The 22,526-nt window shown below is 49.3% G+C and overlaps 2 protein-coding genes across 6 annotated transcripts in view; both read right to left on the bottom strand.

Annotated features, from left to right (window-relative positions):
* The window catches only part of SYNJ1 (synaptojanin 1), a 43,850-nt gene extending 31,667 nt beyond the window's left edge, over positions 1 to 12,183 (bottom strand). For all 4 annotated transcript variants that reach the window (XM_079321298.1, XM_079321299.1, XM_079321297.1 and 1 more), the window contains exons 1-7: positions 12,038 to 12,183; positions 6,366 to 6,452; positions 5,717 to 5,984; positions 3,241 to 3,466; positions 1,924 to 2,007; positions 1,310 to 1,371; positions 928 to 1,024 (exon numbers count right to left, since the gene is read on the bottom strand). In XM_079321298.1, coding sequence (XP_079177424.1) covers positions 928 to 1,024; positions 1,310 to 1,371; positions 1,924 to 2,007; positions 3,241 to 3,466; positions 5,717 to 5,984; positions 6,366 to 6,452; positions 12,038 to 12,161 — 948 coding nt within the window. In that variant the 5' untranslated portion in view covers positions 12,162 to 12,183. The remainder of the gene's footprint in view (positions 1 to 927; positions 1,025 to 1,309; positions 1,372 to 1,923; positions 2,008 to 3,240; positions 3,467 to 5,716; positions 5,985 to 6,365; positions 6,453 to 12,037) is intronic.
* Positions 12,184 to 18,288: 6,105 nt separating this feature from the next.
* On the bottom strand, positions 18,289 to 20,797 carry LOC306800505 (dicarboxylate carrier UCP2-like). 2 transcript variants are annotated; one of them, XM_079302709.1, is made up of 7 exons: positions 20,676 to 20,797; positions 20,260 to 20,398; positions 19,978 to 20,188; positions 19,598 to 19,841; positions 19,356 to 19,457; positions 19,097 to 19,277; positions 18,289 to 18,975 (listed from the first exon to the last, which is right to left on the bottom strand). In XM_079302709.1, exons 1-7 carry the CDS (start codon positions 20,771 to 20,773, stop codon positions 18,697 to 18,699), a joined length of 1,254 nt encoding a protein of 417 aa, XP_079158835.1. In that variant the 5' UTR covers positions 20,774 to 20,797; the 3' UTR covers positions 18,289 to 18,696. The 2 variants fall into 2 exon arrangements, with proteins under 2 accessions (XP_079158835.1, XP_079158836.1); XM_079302710.1 differs by having other exon boundaries at positions 18,726 to 18,975; positions 19,598 to 19,792; positions 20,676 to 20,796.
* Positions 20,798 to 22,526: the final 1,729 nt, after the last annotated feature.

Below are 22,526 nucleotides of genomic sequence, written 5' to 3' on the forward strand. Positions count from 1 at the left end.
AATGCTTTCACTTGCAAAAGGTTGTTTCAGTGAAACCCCTTTTCACCAAGGGTCACTGACATGCTGGTCAGCAACAGGGATTGAGTGAGCACTTCACCAGCTGCCACTGACAAAAAGCCCACCCAAATGAGTCAGGCTGCTGTAGAGTGTGGCTTGAGGAAAACTTGCCCTAATATTCCCTGAGGAAGCCCTAAGTGCCCACAGGATGTTTGCTGGCAGAGCCCTGGGAACGCTCCTGCCTACCACCACGAGGGCTGGATGCAGCAAATATCCCAGGGGATGCCCCAAGCCCTTCAACCACAATACAGGGGAAAGGGAGGGGGAAATAACACATGGCTACTGACATGTTCTCTGGCTTCAGACAGAACTCCTCAAATGGTCAGCATTTGGGAACTGCAATGGAGGTTTTATTTTAAACTAACCAGTGGGAAGTAATGAGAGTGGCAACTTATTAGTTAACATCTCCTGCTGATCATTAAGCAGCTCCATATTTAATTTGATAAATTTTATTTTTTAAAGAAAATATTAAGGGATTTATTTATCCATTAATTACAAAAGAAATACCCTTAAAAGAAACACTGCAGCATCAAATACCGTAAAGTATCATGCATTTATTCATCAATTTTAGAGTGTAAGAAAGACTTATATTTTCATTAAGATACTAGTAAGTACAAAATATGAAAATCACTTGAAATCCCTCAATGTTGTCTACACTGCTTTTAGAATTTTCCAGTACAGAATCAAACAGGAATTACGTGAAGAGCTTTTAACAATTCATTTCACATCATCCATCTTAAGCAGTGCTGTTATAAATCCAATTTTAGCTCCCAGAGCACAGCATACCTGGAGGTTTGGTTTCTAGAGGCTATGTAAAAGCAAAAAAGCAAACTCCCAGGATATGCACAGTGAAAGAACTGCCATACTCACCTGGAAAGCTTTGCTGAGCATGTGCTCTCCTTCTTTTGCCCCAAGTAAATTTACAATAATTTGCTTGCCATATAAATTTTTAAGAGTTTGGAAATGCCTGTTAACAGAAGAAAAATTCCACACTCATCTTCTGGCACACAGAAAATTAACAGCAACACCTGCAACACTGGGAAATTGCACAGTATTCAATATAAATTCTAGTCACACTTTCCAACAAAGCATTGAAAGGCATAAGCAATATCCAGGGAGTTGCCAGCATTGCTGAATCCCACATTTGCACAGACAAAGCCTCTTGTACAGAATAATGCATCCCATCTCTGTGATGCAGCAGAACTTGCCAAAGGTTTTCAGTGCATTAGCAAAATCTTCAGATGATTTTTACCTGTCAAAAGCTGGTGCGTTTGCCTCGAAACCCCTTGACATCCTGACACGATGAGATCCCACCTATGACACCAAAGTTACATTAAATTGTCTTGTTTTGAGCAAAAGGCATGTGAACGTTACAGCAACTACACTGCAAAATGCTGGTATGTCTAAAGAACCTAGAGTCCCTGTAAGGCACTAACTTTTTCTAACCTTTCCTGTAAAAAATGTGCCACAGTAATAGTTGCTGAATCAATCCCTCTTTCAAGCAAATTGTGATGAAATCCTGTAACAGTAGCTCTTGATTCTTATTGACCTCTTGAAAAGATGTCTCCTCAAGAACCATTCAGAAGAAAACAGTCTGTTTGGATGCCCTTAGATAACCCATTTCAAAGAGAAAAGAGACAGATCTTCAGAGAAGACACCGAAAAAGAATGGATGTTCAAGTTGTGTGCAAAGCAACTTTTTGACTTGAGAGGAGCAGGCTTGGTGAGTCACAGGAGCACCAACATGCTCCCAAAGGATTGCCTCATCCTCACAGGCAACTGTGAAGAAGAGCCCAAAGGCTAGTAGATGATGTTTAAAAGGACATGAATAAGAATGATCTGCATAATTAATCTACCTCCAGCTTACCTGCAGTCCTGGCTGCTCCCAAAATAATGGAACAGATCCTCGAATCTGTATGAAAGATGACACAGAGTCATCCAAATATATCACCTGTTAAGGAAAGTAAGTAAAGAATAGTATTAATAATTGTCACAGTGTAAGATTTTAGAATTCTCAGCATTAACTAAAACATGGAGCAAAAAACATACATTGATGCATTACAAATTCCACACCACAAGCTCAAATATTGTTTCCAAGACTTCTCTTTATCCGCTCTGAACAATTCCTACAAAAAGTTGGGTTGCTCTCATGCCCCTTTGCAGAATCACAATTCACGATGTGTTAGGAAATGCAGCTTTTATTATTTGGGCTTCAGTAACTTCTGCACTAGGAGTAAGATACTTTAAACAACTCGATAAGACTTTGCTGCAGGAACAGTTAAAAAGAATACCAATGCACAGAAAATCACCATGCAGCCTACTCTGAACACTTGCAGATTTTCTACATCAGAAACCAACATATGACAGTCCATGAAGTATCCAGGAAAGGAAAACATAAATGGAATAATACACCTCAGCCATTCAGTGACCTTGGCATGCCAGGAAACTAAGGCAGAGAAAGCGCAAGAGGAGTGCTGGGACTGAACTCCTGAACCTGGAGGTGTACAAGCAGAGCCCTTCCTACACAAATCCTCCTCCAGCCTCCTGGGCTCTGGGAGGAGCCAGCGACTCAGCCAAACAAACCTGGGAGCAAGAACATGGCTGTAGGAACAACCTCTTGGGAACAGACTACCGTGGAGAGGGAGCCAAGGAAGGCCAGCAAAGAAAGATTGAGCAGGCTCTCACATTTCTGAAGAATGAGGGCAGAGCTATGAAATCCAAGGCAGCAGAATGCCAGTGGCTTTACAAGCCGCCTTTCAGAGAAGCTGTGCTAAGTGGAACGCCTTTATCCTTCCTGAGCCACAAGGTTACCGGTGTTCGGTATTTGCCAGAAATCCCTTTTGCCTGCTTCTATTACTTTAGATTAGCTCAGGCCACAAGTGGCACATGCTGCCATGCAGCTCAAGGGGCTCAGGGGAAGCACAGCCACCCACAGGAGCTCAGCACCTTCTTAAGTTACTGCAACCCAGACCCAGGCATGGCCTGACCATAAGCCACGCTAAAAACCAAGATCATCAAATTACGTAACCTACTTAGCTTCCTAATTTAGCATCAAAGAAACTACTCCAATATCTGCTGCTGACAGACCTGACTTGTGATTTATTCATTTGGAGCAAAAATCTAACCACAGGGGGGGCTTACATTGGCTTGTCAGCCAAGCTATGGGCATTGGAGTGTAACATACCTGCTCTGTTTCAACAAAATTGGCAACGTGACCGTCATCATTTGTTCCGCGGACATTGAATCGCGTGCCGGCCCGTTCACAGCTCAGGCGGGAAATGAGACAAGCCTTTGCCTGCTTGTGAGCTGCATAAATGGTCCTGATCTCCACTCCTCCACACATGAGGCGGAGCAGCCAGTCATCACAGTTGACTCCGTAGTGCTTCAGATGTAAATGCAGTGATTGGTTCCTATCAGGGAGAAAACAACCACCAAATGACCACAAGGAAATACAACTCAGCTCCAACTGTTAAGCTGACTACTGACTCCTTACATCTTACATCTGGTAGCACAAACAGGACCAGGAAAATAGGCATGGTACAGTTTCGTGATCTAACTTTCATTTAAATGTCCCTGAAATGGCAAATAGCACAATAAGAAGGTGGAGCAAAGCTATGAATTTCAACGACCTTAAAATAGTAACCCTTACAGCCTTTGCTCGTCACCTACCAACACTCCAAGCTTGTTTATACCTCTCTGGTGAGCCTTGTTTTGAGAAGCTAGATTACAGACTCTGGGAAATCAAGACAATTCCAATGACAGGATTACTTTTTGTAGTGGATAAAGCAACATTCAATTTCACACCACCCCAAAATAAAGCTAGAAAAGAAATTCTTACCAACATACATTGAATACTTTCATTATATGTCACCCAACCCTATGCCACTCACCAGACAGACTTCCAGGAACACATTGCCAGCCAACTGCTTCTCAAATTTCTTTAAATTTCAGAGTTAAGTGCTGGTACTTTATATACTGCATATATCAGTCTCTAATAGCAATTACTGTTCACAAGAAAGGAGATCTGCAGTTTGAATGTACCTGTGCATTCAGCAGCACTAATCAATGCTGTATTACCTAAGACTAAAGTCTGAGTTTGTGAATCCTTTGTTTGCCTCATTCTAGTGGGGATTGGCTCTTGATCTTCTTCAGAAACATTCACTTGTATAAAAAGGGATCAAAATTTTCTGCACAGCAAAGAAATGCAAACTCCAGGAACATGGCTGTTTGTGTCTCTCCCCAGATAATTCTACTGGAATTGCAAACAGCATGTTTACTATAGTGGTGGAAGCTCCATAATCTTAGTTTTTTCATCCTAAACCTGGAGTATACAGATGCATGATAACAGGACACTGAAAGCAAACAATATTCTTTCCCTGGGCACTCTGAGCCTGGATGTTCAGCACAGAAAAAGCCCCAGGAAGGTCACTCAAGTGCATATGCAGAATATTTCCTGTTCTTGACTTGTAGTGGTTACATTTCTAGATTTTGGAATCTCAACATTCCACCTATGTCCTGTGAGGATTGGTTCTCACTGAAGAAAACAGAATCAGGTAACTTCAGAAGTTTTACAACAGGAGTCAGAATCAGCCCAGCTTATTTGGACGGGGTCAACAGGCACCATTTCTCTAAAGTACTGACTGAATAATGAGAGCCAAACCTTTCTCCAGATGCATCGACAAACACCAAGGTTTCTACAACCTACATCAAGGAAGTAGTGTTTCTGAAGACCTGAGCTTATTAATATTTTTTTTCTTATACTTTACTTTGATCAGATTCCTCTACCTGAGCAAAATAGCAGCTAAGACTAGAGAAGCAATGGCTCATATGCTAGAGCTGGTTTAGTGTATTTTGGCCAGAAGAGGGGATGCATGTACCTTTTCACCTGTTCTAAGTGTGTGTAAAGCCAAGTCCTCAGCACCCTACCAAGACTCCTGAATACACAGAGTGTTTTTAACACAGGCTGAAGGGAACATAAATTCTCACGTGTCAGTGTGCATTACTGGCATTATTTAAGCTGCTGATTGGCACAAACAGCCAATTTGGTGAGAGTATTCCTCTCACCAAAAATTCTTAGTGTCAAAACCTGTACTTTATTCAAAAATATCCAGTAAAAGGATAGTGAGTGCAGCAGCCAAGCAAGGTGCACTTTGTAGCAGAGAATACCTGCTGTCTCAACAAAACCAGCAACATCACAATCTTCTGAGAAACAAAACTTTTGAAGTGCTTTCACACGCTGGTAACCCCCTTGGAATCTATCTATAAACACCACAACATTTTAGAATCCAGAATGTTCTAAAAAATAGTAATTTTTTCTCTTTGAAGCTTCATAACCCCACCCATTCAAAAAACTGTCACAACTGGTGAAGAATTAAGAGGCACCAAAAACAAAACGCAACATCACAGGAGATGTTCAGATGAAAATACATAATAAGCAGTGAACCATCTGTATCTTCCAATGAAGAAACTCCCAAGCAGTCATTAGTAACAGACTTCTGCCCTGAGGTCAAGCAATGCTATTCTATCTCCTCAAGGTTTTTGGGACAAAGTACATGCAGGAGCTGGGAGAGGGGAGGATAAAAACTTGCCAGGCATTAGCGTGCAGAAGAATTGATTGCTGTATGAATTGCTGGGGCCTGCTGAAGCAATTCTGAACTCACCAGAAGAACCTGTTGTCAGTGCTGTGCTCCTGCATGCTGCGGTGAGCACTGAGGCTCAGGTCCAAGCTGGCGCCGGTGGCAGACCACGCAAAATAGAAGTTGCCGGAGTTGAGCACCTTGCGCACTTCGGAAACGCGATCCTCGTCCGCCGGCTCGGCTCGCAGCGACACCAGCTCGGTGCAGGTCACGCGGAACACCTCGGAGTCCTGGATCTTCCCCACAGACATGCACCCCGTCACCAGAACCAGGTAATGCAACAGCGTGTCTCCTGCAGGACGAGGAAGGGCACAGGTAAGGGAAAGGATCTTAGAGAAGGATGCTGATTTGATATGTGCCAAGGCACACCAGCCCACCCTGCTTTGCCTGGAAAAAGTATAGAAAGAAACAATGCCAAGAACACAATCCAAAGTTCTACAGAAGAAAGGGAGAAACTACACTGCAAAGTACACGAATTGTGAAAACACAAGTCATTTTTGTCCACTCCGTCACTTCTGGGAGCAAACTTGTAAGCAACTCTGCAAAGAAAAAACCTACCAAACAAACAAATAGAAAAAATAAGCCCTTTTCCTGTTGCAAAGATCCAGTCTTACAAGAGCAGCACAGTACTCTGCCCTAAATGAAAAATTCCAGTTTTACATTTTTGACTCACCAAGGTTTAATCTTAACACACCCAAGAGCCCATAGGCATCCATGACTTTGGAGTATGTATTCTTGATGGTGTCTTTTTCTGCAGAAGCTGTGGAGAGAAAAAGAAAGATGTAAAAGGCCCAATACTATGCCAGTGAGAATGAGCCACTCCAAACCAAAAAGCTGAGAGATTACAAAAGCAGCGCCTGCAAGATGCTTCTGGAAAGAAACCAAAATGGATGAGCATATGGCACTTGAAAATGGAAAATGAGGGCTTGCTTCTGTGACAAACTATGATCATGCTATGCTCTTAAGCAATAAAAAAAGGACTTGCAGAAACTCCAAGTGATATATTAAAGGAGAACACTGGCATTTTTAACATCATCTATTATAAAAAGCCTGTACAACACAAGAAAAATAATTGCAGAGAATGCTCCCCTGCAATTAAAATTAGTGCCTTTTGTTGCTTTTTTTCATTTAAAAAGAAGTTTCTTTACCTTATTGCACTGATACCTATTACGCTAATATTCCTGTAATACAGATGCAATAAAAAGAGTTTTATAGCAGCATGAGGATTTCTTTCTAAAGTGCTCACCTAGGGCGAGTGTCTAGAACCTGCAGCCAGCCTAAAAACATTTTGTCAGCATCACCAAACTGTGTCTGTCTTAACCAGAAAACCACTGGGCTGGAAAGAACTTCTAAACTTCAGACCCTGCTTCTTTCAACCTGTTTCTAGAAAGGCTTTAATGATACACAAGTAATTTTCTAAACTCAGCTTCCCATAACCAGAAAGCTGCAGTGCTCTTCCTCCACACTGGAAATTATTATGGAAAGATCAGGTTTCCTTTTAAACTTCTTGCAGGATTTTTCTTAAAGGTGCCTCCTGGGATTTAATGACATGTCAGAACAATGATTTTTCTATCTTCTGTGAATTTATTCTCTTATTCCATTGCAGAGAATGCTGGATATCCTTGTTAAGCCTTAGTAAGTAAATGGCCAAAGTAAATTAAGTAACACAGGCTTTGAAAAAGGCCAACAAAGGCTAATAAAGCAGCAAAGAGTTGTAAAACCAACTAATCAAAACCAGAGAAACTTACTGTGGCCAATTATTATTTCCCAAGAACCAACCCAAAGCATTTCATGTCATGTTTTTCATTTACATTGCACCTAATTCAGTGTGAACTCAAAGCTTTTCCACAGTGACCATCTCAGTGTTTCTCTCACACTGCCTGAGCTTTTCCCACCTCAATTTGTCTTTTAAAGGCAAAATACTCATGGGAAAATGTGAAATATAGCATCACTTCCTCCATCCTGCCCTGGTCCATGCTCACTCACCCCAGGCTTCTGCTTTCAAGGCAGTGCCAGTAAAAACTTCCTGTGGTCAGGAGTGTTGCAACATCAAGAAAAAGTACTTGAAGCCTCTGAAAACCAAGAGGAAAACTGGAACACATGGCTTCACCACACTCTTTTCCATTCTCCTTTCCCAAGGGACTTTCATCCAGTCTCCTCAGGCCAAAGTCTGCTCTCCAAAAGCCCAAGGCACCTATCCTTAGCCCTCTAAAAATGCAAAGGTTTTATCCTTTCATCATCACTGTTACGCAGGATCAAGAAACCAAAACCAAACTAACAAAAAGCTCCTCAGAACCACAACACTTACAAAGCAATTTTCAAATCCATTTATCATGAACCTCTGGAGAAAGCCCCATTTGCAGTGTCAAGAGAAAACCAACAAAATTTCAGGTCACCATTTCTTAAGGATTAACAAGTAACAGCATTTCAAAACGTCATCTGCAATAAGCACACCTTATCAATCATGGACTCCTTCAAAAAAGGTGACCAATTCAATTATTTTGAAGGGAATATGTCAGCCCTCCAGTGTTACACACATGGAATGCCACCAACAATCCTGTTTGCAGCACAGTCTGGTTCAACATGCATTCTGCTTCAATCCAGACCCAGAAATTAGTTTCCTGGTTTTAACAATTCAAAGGTTCAGATCACACTGAAAGTCACTATGGAGGCTTTCTAGGGTTGGGTTCTCTGCTTGGTGAGCTCACAGGGTGCCACCTGACAATACATTTCAAGGTAGTGGCTACAGTTTCCAGGTAGAATATGGGACTCACAACCGGGAACAAAAGCACAGTCCTGAAATTAGGCGTATTTCCTTCAGACTCAAGATTTCTAACTTATGTTACATGAGAAAAAGTCCACACAACTGTCACTTTAAAAGGCCTAGAATCTGAAAAATCTGAAAAAATAATCTGAGAAATTTACAAACAAAACTGGGTTTTGATCTTTTAAGACTAAAAGGGTTTTGTCAAATGAGGAGTTACATTTCTGGTATTTAAATTAAAACTAACATCCTATTATTACCACAGGGGTGATATTAAAATCAGACCAGAGTCACCACTTTCACTGATTAAATTAAGTAATCAAATAACTATTTTATTCCTTTTGGTACCCCTTATTGTGGCACAGCCCTAGTACTAGCTCACCTCAGGATGCTGGGGATGAGGAAACGCTGCCAGACTGCTCTGTTGAGGCCCCTTCCTAAGGAGGGCTGTGGGTAGCATGCAGCCAGGGCAGTGAGCAGCTCTGACTCCCTGCAGAGTCCAGCTGGGCCGTGCCTGCTCCTGCCCCAGCGGGCACTGGAGCCCAGGGGGTGTGATGCTCCTGCTCGGGCTGCTCCGTGTCTGCCCAGACACAATGTTCTCCACCAGCACAGGAGTACAGACAGCTCAGCACTGCTCTGGGATGACTCACCCAGAGCAGGCAGAGGGAGAGAATGCACTCCTGCCCAGGCAGGCAGAAAAGCCTCTCCAGATAAGACATCTCAGAGAGCCCTATTGCAATCAATAAATACACAGCCCATGGCACATGGAAAATAAGAAAAACACATCTATGACACCCTCCCACTGAATTTTAATCAAACCAGCAGTGAATCTGCTGACATTTCAACCCAAGTGCTCTCACCAGGCTTTGAGAAGGATCCCCCCCACACTCCAGTGTCTGAGGCTAACCCCATACCAGGGCCTTGATGACCAAAGAGTGTTAAATGTTGCAAGGAAAGAAAAGTATTGCTCAGGTGTTGCAGCCACAGCAACCCGAGTTCATTCACACACACCTCCAGCAGAAGCACGGCCTGGCTGAAATCCCTTCCAGCCTATTCCTTGCTCCCCTCTGCCCTGGCTGCCTGGAGCACACACTGAACACCAGCCAGCACCTGAGCTGTGCTGCATTGCCTGGCCAGGCTCAACTAAAGCCTCTGGATCTCTGGCAGGGCCTCGCCGAGGGCACAGGCAGGAAGGCTCATCTTGCAAAATGGCACATGTGCTTCCTTTGAGATGCCACAGAAAGCACCAGGGAGCTGCCACTCCTTCCTCTTAGCCCATTTCAACCCCAAATTTCTGTACATGGATATTCCAGGAGGTGCACTTCACTAAGGCTTTCAAACTGAACCACATGAATGAGGTTTAAGGCTGAAATGTATTTTACTATGCTGTGCGTGTATTATCCACTCTACATACAGGTAAGAACTATGATCAGGTATAAGACTAAACATGTTACCTAATCTCCAGTATTTATGAAAATATTTGGAAAAATGTCTAACAATCTTGAGGTCAGTACTGTCAACTTTTGTCATCTAAAAAGTGGCAGCACCATCACCAAAACCCAGAAGCTTCTTGCAGTTTAATGTGATGCTGTTCTGGATTTAAATCAATATATACTTGATCAGACCATTCTTCTATCTATTCACACAGATTTTACAAACATGGGAAATCTTCCCCAAGGGACAATACTACTTCATTAACTTGATCAATGCTTGGTACAAATACTTGTAAGTTTGTACAGCTACAGACCGGAATCCTCTGGTTGGATTCTGTTATATGACCAGCAAGATGGAGAAGTGGCACTTCCCAAATCTTCCCAATAACTGTACTCCTTTAAACAGGCATTAAAAAGAACACATACCAGGTGGGAACAGCAAACAGAAAAAGAGAAGAAAAAAACCTGACCTAGGGGACTCCTGGGCTTTTTCTGTTGTCAGTTTAAGACTGTGATCTTCCAACCATTAAGAAAAGTATCAGTACCTAAACAATTTAGGGAATTACATGGAAATAAAATAGAGGGAATTAAAGAAAAATGCCACTGCTAAATATTCAACGGAAAACTATGGCCACGTAGGAGACAGAGAAAGAAAAAGCAGTTTCCTGATTCAGGTTACTGACAACAACACTACTTCCAGCTGAGTATGAACACTTGCAACCTACAATGTAACCTACCAATTAGAATCCCAAGGACAGTGCTTTGCAGATTAAAATGAGCTATCACTAAGAAGAGAATCCAAGAGGAGAGAGGCTTTCCAACTTCCTTCAGGTCTTGCTCTCTCTGCTTGGTAACAACAAGGCAGGGAAGTGGGCAGGAGCTTGGATGTTTTAATTTTTAGGGAAGAACACTTATCCAGGTGCCCACAGTGTATCCAGGGATGAGAAGTGACTCACCAACCATTCTGAGTATAACCTTAAGGAATAAATAATTTTTTCTGGCCCTTAATAAATAATCTGCTGGCCCTTAAGTAGCTCAAGCATGATTATTAAACCCAGGCTAAAACAATCTGTTCCACAAATCTTCAGAACATTCTATGGCTTGCACTAAACCTGTTCATTACCTTTACGATTGGACACTTATTCCCATTCCACACTACAGTGCCTTAAGGATACTGCTACCAAAGTCAAGATTACTCAAATGCAGACTAAGAAGAAACTGTACCAGAAAAACAAAGAATTCCAAAAACAGCAGAAAAGCTCTCACTGTTCACCTGGGCCATCACACAGCTGCAGCAACCATGTAAGGCACTGCCAGGCCTCTAAGAGGTGCTGGCTAAGGAGAAAATTACTTCCATGGAAGGAAAGCTTTCTGTAAAAGTACCAAAAACAAGCTCAGAAACGCTGCACAACCAAGGGCTTTGACTTCCTAAAGAACACAAATATATTTGATAATTTTACAAATTTTAAAAGCCTATGTATAGGCCTTATGGCTCTCTTCTGCACCTCTCAGTTCAGTGCACTCCACCAAAAAATAAAGGGAAGGGGGGGCAAAAATTTAGGGAAATATCTCATGCATTTTTCACTTAAAACACAGGCAAAAATAACTCTGCAGTGCAAGACACCTTGCTGCAAATATTACTCATTTTATCACAAGACAAATCAATACAGAGTCTCAAGACAGGTTAAAAATACAAAATAAAGCTAGAAATCAAAAAGCTATCAAGAATCACATGAGATAAAACCGAATTACAACATAATTGTAATTTATATTTATAATTCTATTTTAAAAATAGAATTTATTGTTATGAAATGCAACATAGAGAATTAGATCAGCAATGAGTTATCATTCGAAATAAGCTCGTTCAGAACCCAAGAAACAAGATGATGTTGGAAGCAATTGTAAGAAAATTTAGTGGACATGAAAGCATAGATGCATAAAGAAATGTAAATCAATGTGTAAAATTCTCTCTCAACAGAGGAAAATAAGAAAATGTCTCTTTTCTCATTTAAATCAGAAGCCTCTCCATCAGCAAACAGAAAAACAGAAGAGTTGCTCTTTACATTCCACAAAGAAATGGCTCACACAATGTCTGTGACAAGCCTGACACCTTTCTAACCCAGCAGTTATCAAAGCAGATGGACTTACAGAGGACAGCCACAGCTCCAGACTCAAACATGAGGCATTCTTCTCTGTTCCTGGCTTCCACCATCACGCTGAAGGGAAGTGGCTCCAGCTTGTGATAGACACGGTATCCTTTACTGAAAGCCATTTTGCCTCAAACACAGGCAGCCCTATGCAACACAAGATGATGTTAGTGAAACCTCCCTGTGCATCCAGACACCTCCTGCAAAACAGCACTGACGCCCTCCTCTCCGAGGGATTTCACACAAAAACAAACAAAACCCCCTGCTCCCTCTCTCTCCCTCACGAGACTTAGTTTATCTCTGTGCAAACACATACAGGGATTTCCTAAAGATGACAAAAGACGATTCAAAACCAGAACTACCCAAAGAAATACCCTTCAAAACACGGATTCTATTGAAAAGCTTCTTCGAGACAACCAGAACGTTACAGAATCCCAGACCGGTTTGTGTTGGAAGGGGCCTTAAAGCTCATCCAGCTCCACTCCTGCCCCGGGCAGGGACACTTTTCCCTGTCCCAGGCTGCTCCCAGCCCCGTCCAGCCTGGCTCGGACCCTGCCAGGGCCTGCCCACCTTCTCAGCGAGCACATCCACATCGAATGCTACTGCCTTCTAGCTGAAAGCCATTTCTCTCCCAATATTTAATAAACAGGCTTCTTCTAAGAGAAATAAAAAAGGTTTTCCAGCTACCAGCAACGTGGAAGAGTAGCAACCACCACAAAGGTAAACTAGTGCCAAAAGCAGAGGGGCAGCCTACAATGTTAACATCTATTTCACTAATTCCGACCTTGTGAAAAGGACAGTATAATTTTCAACACTAAAACAGTCAAGACATTTGAAAGGATCGTACAAAAATGCGAACCTACTTCCGGCTTTTTTTTTCTCCTCCATTTTTTAAAGGAAAGCAGGGTTGGATTTGGATTTAAACCCTGCCCTGCGGCGGCTGAAACATCGCAGTGTCGTGCGGGTGACGCTGCCCGTCAGCCACAGGCGAGTGAGAGCTTTAAAACCCCCCAAACCCTCCCATTGCAGCAAACCATAAACAGGTGCGAGGGCAGCCGAGCTTCCCGTGCTGAGCTGGGGAGCACGGCTGCAACGGAGCACCGGAGCGGGGCTTTTCTATTCCGGGCACCGCCCGCTCCGACCCCTCCGCGCCCGGGCCGCCACACCCGGGCCCAGCGCGGCGGGACACGCCTGGCAGCGCCCGGGCCCGTCCGAGCCGCCCAGCCCGGCCCGGCCCCGCCGCGCTCACCGCCCGCCGCCGGCGGCATCCACCGCACCCCCCGCGACCCGCTTCCTCCCGGCCCCGCCGCGCTCACCGCCCGCCGCCCGGAGCCGGCGGCATCCACCGTGACCCGCGTCCTCCCGGCCCGTCCTTCCGCACTGCCCGCCCGCCCCGGAAGGGAAGGCGACGAGGGGGCGGGCGCTGGGGCCGCGGCGGGACGGAGCCGTGCTTTGAACGAGCCGCCAGCCCCGAGCGCCGCTGCGGGATCGAGACGAGCGGCAAAGCCCAAGGGACAGCCGTGCAGACCGAGCCGCCTACGAGCCTCCGCGCCGGGCGAAGGGCTATGATTCTCACAGCGCCTCGGGTCGGCCGGGAGCCGCCCAAGTCCGGTCTTCCCGACAGCAGTCCCGGAACAGATCCGGGGAATATCCCGGGCTGGAAGTGACCCACAGGGACCAGCCGGTCCCACCCTGTCCCTGCACGGACACCCCAGCAATGCCAGCCCGCGCAGCCCCGGAGGGGCGCCCAAACGCTCCTGCAGCTCGGGCAGCCCCGGGGCCGCGCCCGTTCCCTCCGGGGAAGAGCCTTTCCTGATAACTCAGCCTAAGCCTCCCTTGACACAGCTGCAGCCCTTCCCTGGGACCTACCACTGGTCACGGCGAGCAGAGGCCAGAGCTGCCCCTCGGGAGGAAGCTGCAGAGCCCTCAGGAGTTCTCATCTCCATCCCTTCTCCAGCTGAGCAGGCCCAGCACCCTCAGCCGCTGGCGTGGCTCCTCTACGCCAAGAGCGCGCTCCACGGCTGCCCAAGCCAAGCGGAGTTTCCCCGTTCCCGGCGCAGCTGCGGCGGGACCCAGGCGAGCGCAGGGCAGCGAGCGCGGCTCTGTGGGCGGGGCCGGCACCGTAGCCGCCGGTGCCGCACCCGGCCGGGCCCCGCCCCGCCCCGCCCCGCCCCGCCCGCGGCTCCCGCCCCGCGCCCCGCGCCCCGCCCCGCCCCGCCCCGCCCCGCCCGCGGCTCCCGCCCCGCCCCGCCCCGCCCGCTGGCTGCATTCATCTGCCTTGGTCCGGCGGCGATGGGGCACACAAAACCAGCTCCAGCGTTTCTGGGAATGACACGTGTTAACAACAGTCACTATTGTGAGAAAAATGTTCAAATATTTAGTGGATTTTTCTTTATCAAATGAACAGATGTTTGAGGATACACACTGAAGACTTCTTCAAAGCAAACACATTATGTGTCATAATGAAGCACACCACCTTTTCCATTAATGCTGCTAAACACAACTGAACCCAGTTTGCTTGATTGCTTTTGGTTAATGCACAAATTGTGGAGAGCTTTATAGAGTTAGTATACATAGAAGATGAAACGTTTTCACAGCTTGGGCTAGCAGGGTGTTCTTAGAGTTCCTTATCAGTTCAAACAGGAAAATCTAACTACTGATGGACTAACTATCACAGCAGGCTGTGTAAGATTTAGGCAAACATTTTTTGTGTAGGCACAAAGCTGTCAGAGTGAGCTTAGGAAGCGTTTCAGGAATTTTCATTAAGTATATAAACTCTTTACTGTTAGGAATATGATTTCTACTAGTTCTTAAGTACATTTTAGAGCAGTCATACAAACACCTCCAATATTTGGAAAAATTTTCAACAGGTTAAACTTGTTGAATCCAAAATACTAATATAAAAAATAATTTAATCTACCTGTAGCATACCTTGTGGAGCCTCTAAATAAGTTGTCTTTGTTATTTTTTTCTTTTTTTTTCTAAATAAAGTACAAATCACTTTGTCCTCTTATGAAGTGAAGTTTATCCAATTTCATGGGATATCTCGAGTCGGAAGGGATGGGTAAAGTCAAAAAGAAATATAATTGCAGAACACAGCACTGCCAGCACAGGATGTTGACTCTTACCCCGGTGGGAAATGCACAGTTGTGTGCGTGCTGGGAAGAGCAGGGTTCCTGCTCAGGTTACCTGAATAATTGTTTGTGTAACAAACCTTGAGCAGAAACTCCTGCTCAGATTCCGCAGAGTGTTTGTACAACTGCTGACTAGCCCCACTGAATCTGAAAGCTTTCAGGCTTTTCAAAAGGCTGCAGAAAGCAGTAAACTGTCATGTCTATGTTTTAATCTTCACCAGGCGGCTTTGAGAAGCTGTACCACACAGCTGCTAAAGGCTCATTGCAGTTCTCTTAAAGCTACCAGGTATTTATCATAATGCTTAGCTACTGTGTTAGAAACTCTCATCTCAGAAGTGCCTCAGAAGGATAAAAGATGTTGCCTCTGTGCTTGTTCATAGTTATGGGTATTGCTCAATTCTTTTGCTTACAGCTGATTTCAATTGTAAGTAAATGTTATTTTCAGACAATTTTTAATGAATCCAGGGATAAAAGCAAGAGAGCTAGCTGTTATAGTGGAGTTGCTGCTGAACTGAACTCCCTTAGAAATAATTCTGAAAAGGCAAGAGTAGTGGTTTCCTAGAGTCTCCACAATCATGCAGAAATAATAGAGAAATCGATAAAGATAAATAATTAGTATCTTCCACAGATGTGAATAGTATTTTTAGCCAGACTTTGGTATACTCACGGTTCATTCTAAGGTGAAAATAGAAATGGAATGTAGTATTTTGTTTTAACGGTAGAAAGTTTAAAACTAGCTTCACTGGGTTTCCCTCCCTGCCACTGCTTTGCTTCCAGCTTGGGAAGGATTGTCCTGGGGGCATTTCAGCATCACAAAGGGCTTTTCCAACCTCAGGCACTCCATGGGATGCCCAGTGAGTGACCCAGCTGCACACACAGGCACGGGAAGCTCTCACACACACGAGCCAGAGCACTCCAGGGCATCCTTGAAACAGTGCAGAGAGCAGGACAGACACAGCTGCACCACTGATCCTGCTCTGTGCTTTCCCACTGGGGCATGAACACCCTTTCCTCCCGATCCTGAGAGCTCCAAGGAAAATAAATCACTGTTAAGGTGGCACTGAAGATGGGCAATGAAAGTCCTGAATACCGCTGAAAAGAAAATGCCAAAGCTGCCTACCTGTGCTGGGCGTGCTGCTGAGGCTCTGCGGGTTTGTTTCTGCTCTGTGCGTTACTCGGTTCAGCTGAACTCGGAGCCCTCGCTGCCTTCAGCGGCGCCGGCGTGGTTCGTCTAATCTCGGCTACACTCGGCTGTTCGGCTGAGCTCGGCTGTTCGGCTGAGCTCGGCTGCACTCGGCTGTTCGGCTGAGCTCGGCTGTTCGGCTGAGCTCGGCTGCACTCGGCTGTTCGGCTGAGCTCGGCTGCACTCGGCTGTTCGGCTGAGCTCGGCTGCACTCGGCTGTTCGGCTGAGCTCGGCTGCACTCGGCTGTTCGGCTGAACTCGGCTGCACTCGGCTGTTCGGCTGAACTCGGCTGCACTCGGCTCTTCGGCTGAGCTCGGCTGTTCGGCTGAACTCGGCTGCACTCGGCTCTTCGGCTGAGCTCGGCTGTTCGGCTGAGCTCGGCTACAGTCGGCTGTTCGGCTGAGCTCGGCTGCACTCGGCTGTTCGGCTGAGCTCGGCTGTTCGGCTGAACTCGTCTATTCGCAGCTGAACTCGGCTCGGTTCGGCCGAGCTCGGTGCCGCTCGGTGCGCTCCCCGGAGCCCGCTCGGCTCCCTGAGGGCGCCGCGGGCCGGGCCGAGGCGCCGCACGGGGAAAGCGGGGCCGCCTCACGTTAAATACACAGAGCTCGCTGTTTTCCTGGCACCGGGTCCAGCGGGCGGCCCGGCCACCGCACGGGCACGGACGGGAGCGCGGGGTCGGGCAGGGACTAGCTGGGCAGGGACGGCACTCGCGCTCACCAATGGGCGTGGGAGCAGCGGCCGGGCCGGGCGGAGCTCGGATCGGTCCGGTTAAACACGGCTCAGCTCGGCTGGCAGGCAGGCAGTCCACAAGAAGGACCAGGGTCCTTGATTTCCCGCCCGTTTTTGCCGCCATTGTAGAAAGGTCAATCGCGTCGTGGCCGAGCGGCCATTATGAGAGTGGCATTGCGTCACTTCCGTATACAGAGCCCGCCATCTTTGGTGTGGCAGAAGGCACTTCCGGTTATCGGCCATCTTTGGTGTGGCAGAAGGTACTTCCGGTTGTCCGCCATCTTTGGTGTGGTAGAAGGTACTTCCGGTTGTCCGCCATCTTTAGTGTGGTAGAATGTACTTCCGGTTGTCCGCCATCTTTAGTGTGGCGAACGTCACTTCCGGTTGTCCGCCATATTTAGTGTGGCAGAAGGTACTTCCGGTTGCCCGCCATATTTGATGTGGCGGAAGTCACTTCCGGTTGTCCGCCATATTTAATGTGGCGGAAGTCACTTCCGGTTGTCCGCCTCATTTGATGTGGCAGAAGCCGTTTCCGGTCAGGCGCCAGCTTTGTTGCTGCAAGAGACACTTCCGGCCGCCCGGCCGCCATCTTTGGTGTGGTATATACCATTCCCAGTCCGCTGCCTTGTTTGTTGCGGCGCCCTGCAATCCCCCCGCCCCTAACAACGGCGTCTGTTTCTGCGCTGCCTGAACCCGGCCCGATACCGGCCGACGCCGACCGATCCCGCGCTCTCAGCGGGATAATTCCGCCGCCATTCCTGGCGCCGGGACGCGGGGGTCAGCGGCGGCCGACAGGGACAGGGACTCCCCCTTTTCCCCCTGGATCCTGCGTGGGCCGCCACCTTGAGCGTGGCGACAGTGCGAGCCGGGTCCGGCCCCGCCTGCAGTACCGGGCTGTGAGCACAGGGCGGCAGCACTGCCGCGGGACAGCGCGCTCTGCAGCGGCGCGCCGCGCTCGGGAGCGGCAGCGGGACTCGGGCACCCGCGCCGCTTCCAGCAAGCAAAAACCGCCTTGGCTCTGACAGCTGGAGGCAGTGTTCTGATGGGAGTCCTCAAAATAAAACTGAGTGTCTGTGACAAGTGAGGGTGCTACAGATGGAGTGAGAGCAGAGGAAAGCTCGTTCCTGCCACTTACCCATGGGAATGCAGCAATTCCCAGCTGTCTTATGCTTGAAAAACAGGGAAGGGGAATTCTGTGTCCTCTCCTGCTTAGGATGAACATTTTCACTGCCCAAAAAAGGGACCATTTGAGGCTTTAGAGTGGTTGGCACGGGTCAAGGATCTGCTGCCTTGGCAGGGCAAAAGGTGGAGCTGCTGTTTGTGATTGAGACAGACGTGACTAATTAGAGATCAGTGGGAAATTGCTCAGTGCACGGAAAGTGACAGACAATGTCAGCTTGGCTGGTGTCACACGTAGAGCTGGGACAATGACCCTAAACACCCCAAAGAGGTAAAGAAACCCTGGACCACACCATAATCAGACCCCATAGGGGCGGTTTATTGTAAGGAATAACAGGAATTCCCTGGCCCTCAGCTTGGTCCCATCTGCCCACAGCACTGCCCTTGGGAAGTGCTGTTCCTCCTGGCTGGAAAGCCAACAAACAATTTTTCCTTCATCCCTTAAAAGTCCTCTCTGAAAACCTCCGTTCTCTCACGTCTCTGCTCAAACAGCATCTTCTCTCCTGTCTCTCCGGTCCCTCTCCGAGCGTGCGGCTCCGCTGCTCCAGGGCGCTTTGGCAATTAATGCAATTGCTGAACGACTCTGGCGGCTGCTGTGCCCAGGGGCTCAGGCCAGGCCCGGCCGTGCCAGCGCCATGGCGCGCTGCAGCTGCTCGTAGCACACGAACATCACCACGTTCCAGGAGCCCAGCCGCAGGAAGGACGGGACGAAGCTGTGCCGGCAGAGCAGAGCTGAAGGGGACGTGCAGGGACACCCCCCGCCCCGCAGCGGGTTGGGGTGTCGGGGGTTCTGCCTGTGCGGGCTCGCAGGGGGTTTGCAGGTGCCCAACTCACCCCTTGTAGAGGCCGGCGGGGCCGTCCTGCACGAGCAGGGCCAGGAGGCAGCTCAGGGCGCTGCGGTACTGCCCGGGGCTGGCGTTCATGTACCGCGTCTTCACCACGTCCACCGGGGATGCCACCACCGTGGCACAGAACCCGGCGCCAAAGGCAGCCACGAAGTGGCACGGAACGTTGTCTGAAGGTGGGGAAGAGCTGGGGGTTGGATCTTGCAGGGACAGGGATGGCACCTGGCCACGTTCCCCACGTTCCTCACCTGTCATGAGCCCTGTCCGCAGCAGCGCGTCCTTGAGGAGGTCGTAGGTGACGAGCTCCCCGCAGTTGATGATGGCATTGCGGGCGATGTTGGGCATCGTCCCTGGGCAGGAGGGTGGTGGCATTGGGAACGCTGCTCATGCCTGCAGCATCCTGGGGATGACCCAGGTGACCCAGCCCCGCTGTTCCCATCCTTCCCTTCCTCCTCACCATTTCCATTTCCATTCCCACCTCTCCTCCTACCTCTCCAGAGCCCACGGACGCCCTCCTCCCTGGCGATGGTGCAGTAGGCGTCCATGGTGCTGCTGTACCGGCGGGCGCTGCTCGACAGGGCCCTGGCCTGGAACCGCACCTTGACCACGTCGGTGGGCTGGGCGCAGGCCACGGCCACAGCCCCCGTGGTGCAGCCAGCCAGGAGCCGCGTGCCCGTGCCTGTGCCTGGAGAGGGCAGCTGCTGGGACCCCCGGCCCTGCAGGGACCCCCGGCCCTGCGGGCGCCCCAGGGTGAGCGGCCTGTGGCGCTCCAGCGAGGGCTGTGCCCCCCCAGGGTGGGTTTCTCTCTGGAAGAGGGCTGTGCACCAGGAAGGGGGCGTGCAGGGCAGCCTGGCCTGCCGGGACACTCACTGTCAGCACCCTTGGGGGTGTAGAGCTGCTTCACGGAGTCGTACAGCCCGATGCGGATGGAGGCGAAGCTCATCTGGCGCTGCAGCCCGGCCGCCAGCCCTCTGTAGAGGCTGCGGGCGCCCTCCGTCCTCACCATGGTGCTCAGCGTCCCCACAACGCCCCGGTACTCCACAGAGCCCGTGGTGCGGGGCATCCCCACCTCGCCCTGGATCTGCGGGTGCCAGCTGCGTCACCCCCTCTGCTTGCCCCGGCGCCCCCGCCCGCGGCGCCACTCGACCGTACCTGCAGCCGCACCTTGGCCGTGTCCAGAGGAAAGGTGCACAGGTCAGCGATGCAGCCGGCCAGCCCCGCGCTGACGAACTTCATGGCGGCCGTCGGGGGCACCTCGGGGGGCTTCAGACCCACCATGCTGGCACAGGGGCTGGAAGCAGAGGAGGGGTTATGGGGAGCAGCAGGACAGGGCTTCACACGGAGGTGAGGATGTGCCAGGGTGGCTCTCGATGGCTTTGGTCAATCCCAAAAACCATATCCTGCCCTGTCCCCTCCCTTCTATCCCAGGGAAACTGAGGCACGGGGCTTGCTCAGCATGGGCTCAGCACTGCCCACCGCTCCCTGTCCCACCCCAACCATAACAGGGCCTACTGTCCTGCTGTCCCCCCCAGAGTGACCTGCCCCGAGCTGTCCCTCCCTGGCCTCACCGTAGGGACCTGGGCACAGTGTTCCAGCTCCTGCCTTGCACAGGCAGTGCCCTCAGAGCCCTCGCCCTGGCCCCACCCTTATATAGCACCGAGGACATGCCAGGAGCCAGGCATCGGGTGACAGGAAAACAGTGCTGCCCCAGTGGCATTTCGGCTGATGGGACTGGGTCACCTGCTCCCCTCACAGGGCTCAGGCCTGGGGAGGGGGGTCCTGCCCTGACCCCCTGCATTGGACTGGGGAGCAATGTTGGCTTTTACCCTCAAACCACTCTGGGAAGGATGAGATATAGAAAACCCTCACCCCAAGGCTTTACAAGCAAGTGCTTTGGAGGCAGGGCAGCACTGAGCTCTTTGTGCAGAGCAGGTTGGATCCCTTTGTCCAACAGCTCATGAGCTACAATCCATCCCAGAGAGCTGCCAGCAGGATTACCTCTGCATGGTGGAACGTGTTCCCAGGCTCAGGTGGAGCAGGGTCTGGGTGAGCACCTCGGAGCGATTCACCCTCAAACCCACGAGGCCAGAGTGTGCCCAGGCACTGGGTCTGAGGCTGCTGGGAGGAACAGGGCTCAGGACAAGAGGCTGGAACACAAGGTTTCTCCATTTTTTAAAAGCCCAGTGTGTTTAACCCTTGGTTCTCCCTAGCCCCACAGGCAGAAGGGTCCCTCAGAACGTGCTGCACTCACACCTGAGCTCACCTTGCCCCAGAGGCACCTGGAGTGCTCCCACCACCCTGAAGCCACCTTTGCTCCATCCCTCGGGCTCCAGACGAGGCTGCCTGGCTCTAACACTCCTCTGCAGAGGCTCCTGCCTTGTTTTCCTGCCCGGCTCCAGTGCTGACCTAAACCTGAAGGAAGACTCTGTTTACCTAATGCCCAAGACACAGCTCAGGGGTCAGCGCTGTGACCTCCTCTGCAAAAGTGATCCCAGCCCAGCTGGTATCCTGCCCGAGTTTTTTTTGGGGATGCCACCAGGAGAAAGCAGCCTGCAGTCACTCCTGCCCTTCCAGGGGACACTGGGTGCCTTCACCTCCCATCCCAACCCAGCCAGGGCAGGGGAAGGGGCCACAATCACAGGGCAAGTTGTACCAGCAGTGAATTACACATTCAGGGTGTCCCCTGGGAAAACCAACACTGCACAAGTGGGAGAAAAATGGGGTGCTGATCCTTTGGCTGCTTAAATCCTGAATTCCATGCAGGGTTTGAAAAGCAGCTCGGATTGGAAGCGACTCACCTCACGTGGAGCTACGCTGCACGGTGACACTCAATTCCTTGGCAAAGCAGTGATCTTTCCATGTGCTCCGGGCCACCCCACCTTCCAGCAGCATTGCTCTGACTTGGAAGCTCATCTGGGAGAGACTCCTGTCGCCTGTTGAGGAAAGATTCCTGCCCTGGCATAAGGACACTGCACGGGCTGACTAGAAACCAGGGGAATTTTATTGAAACAAACTCGGGAGAGAACAGTACAAAAATAACTGAGCATTGCTGGCATCAAGCTCTGTTCTCTGAAAGGTGTACAAAAATAATTTAAATATAAATATAAAAGTCTCATATTTCCAGTCACCCTCCTTTGTACACCCACCAGATTTTACAGTGCCCTTGGCCTGTGTTTACACAAGCACTCTGGGCACCTGTGGAAACAGAGAATTGTGTTGCCCACCAATGATTTTTGAAAAGACCATTCCACAGGGATAAATCCTGGAGAGCAGATAACAGGCTGAGGGTTACCCACGGGGGTGCATCTCACAGGGGACCTGCCCCTACAAGATGCAACTCCCTGTGGGTGACCTTTAAGCCCTTCTAAACAGGGGAGTTCAAGTCAGCAATGAGGCCAACCAAACCAGCCTGGGAGCTG

This window comes from Erithacus rubecula, assembly GCF_903797595.1.
Source record: "Erithacus rubecula genome assembly, chromosome: 1".
Classification (NCBI taxonomy): domain Eukaryota; kingdom Metazoa; phylum Chordata; class Aves; order Passeriformes; family Muscicapidae; genus Erithacus; species Erithacus rubecula.

Coding starts and splice junctions, on each gene's coding strand:
- LOC306800505 (XM_079302709.1), bottom strand. CDS start 20,773: ATGTCCTCGGTGCTATATAAGGGTGGGGCCAGGGCGAGGGCTCTGAGG. Junction 20,399..20,675: donor ACTGTGCCCAGGTCCCTACG/GTGAGGCCAGGG, acceptor CTCTGCTTCCAG/CCCCTGTGCCAGCATGGTGG. Junction 20,189..20,259: donor CGGCCAAGGTGCGGCTGCAG/GTACGGTCGAGT, acceptor TGGCACCCGCAG/ATCCAGGGCGAGGTGGGGAT.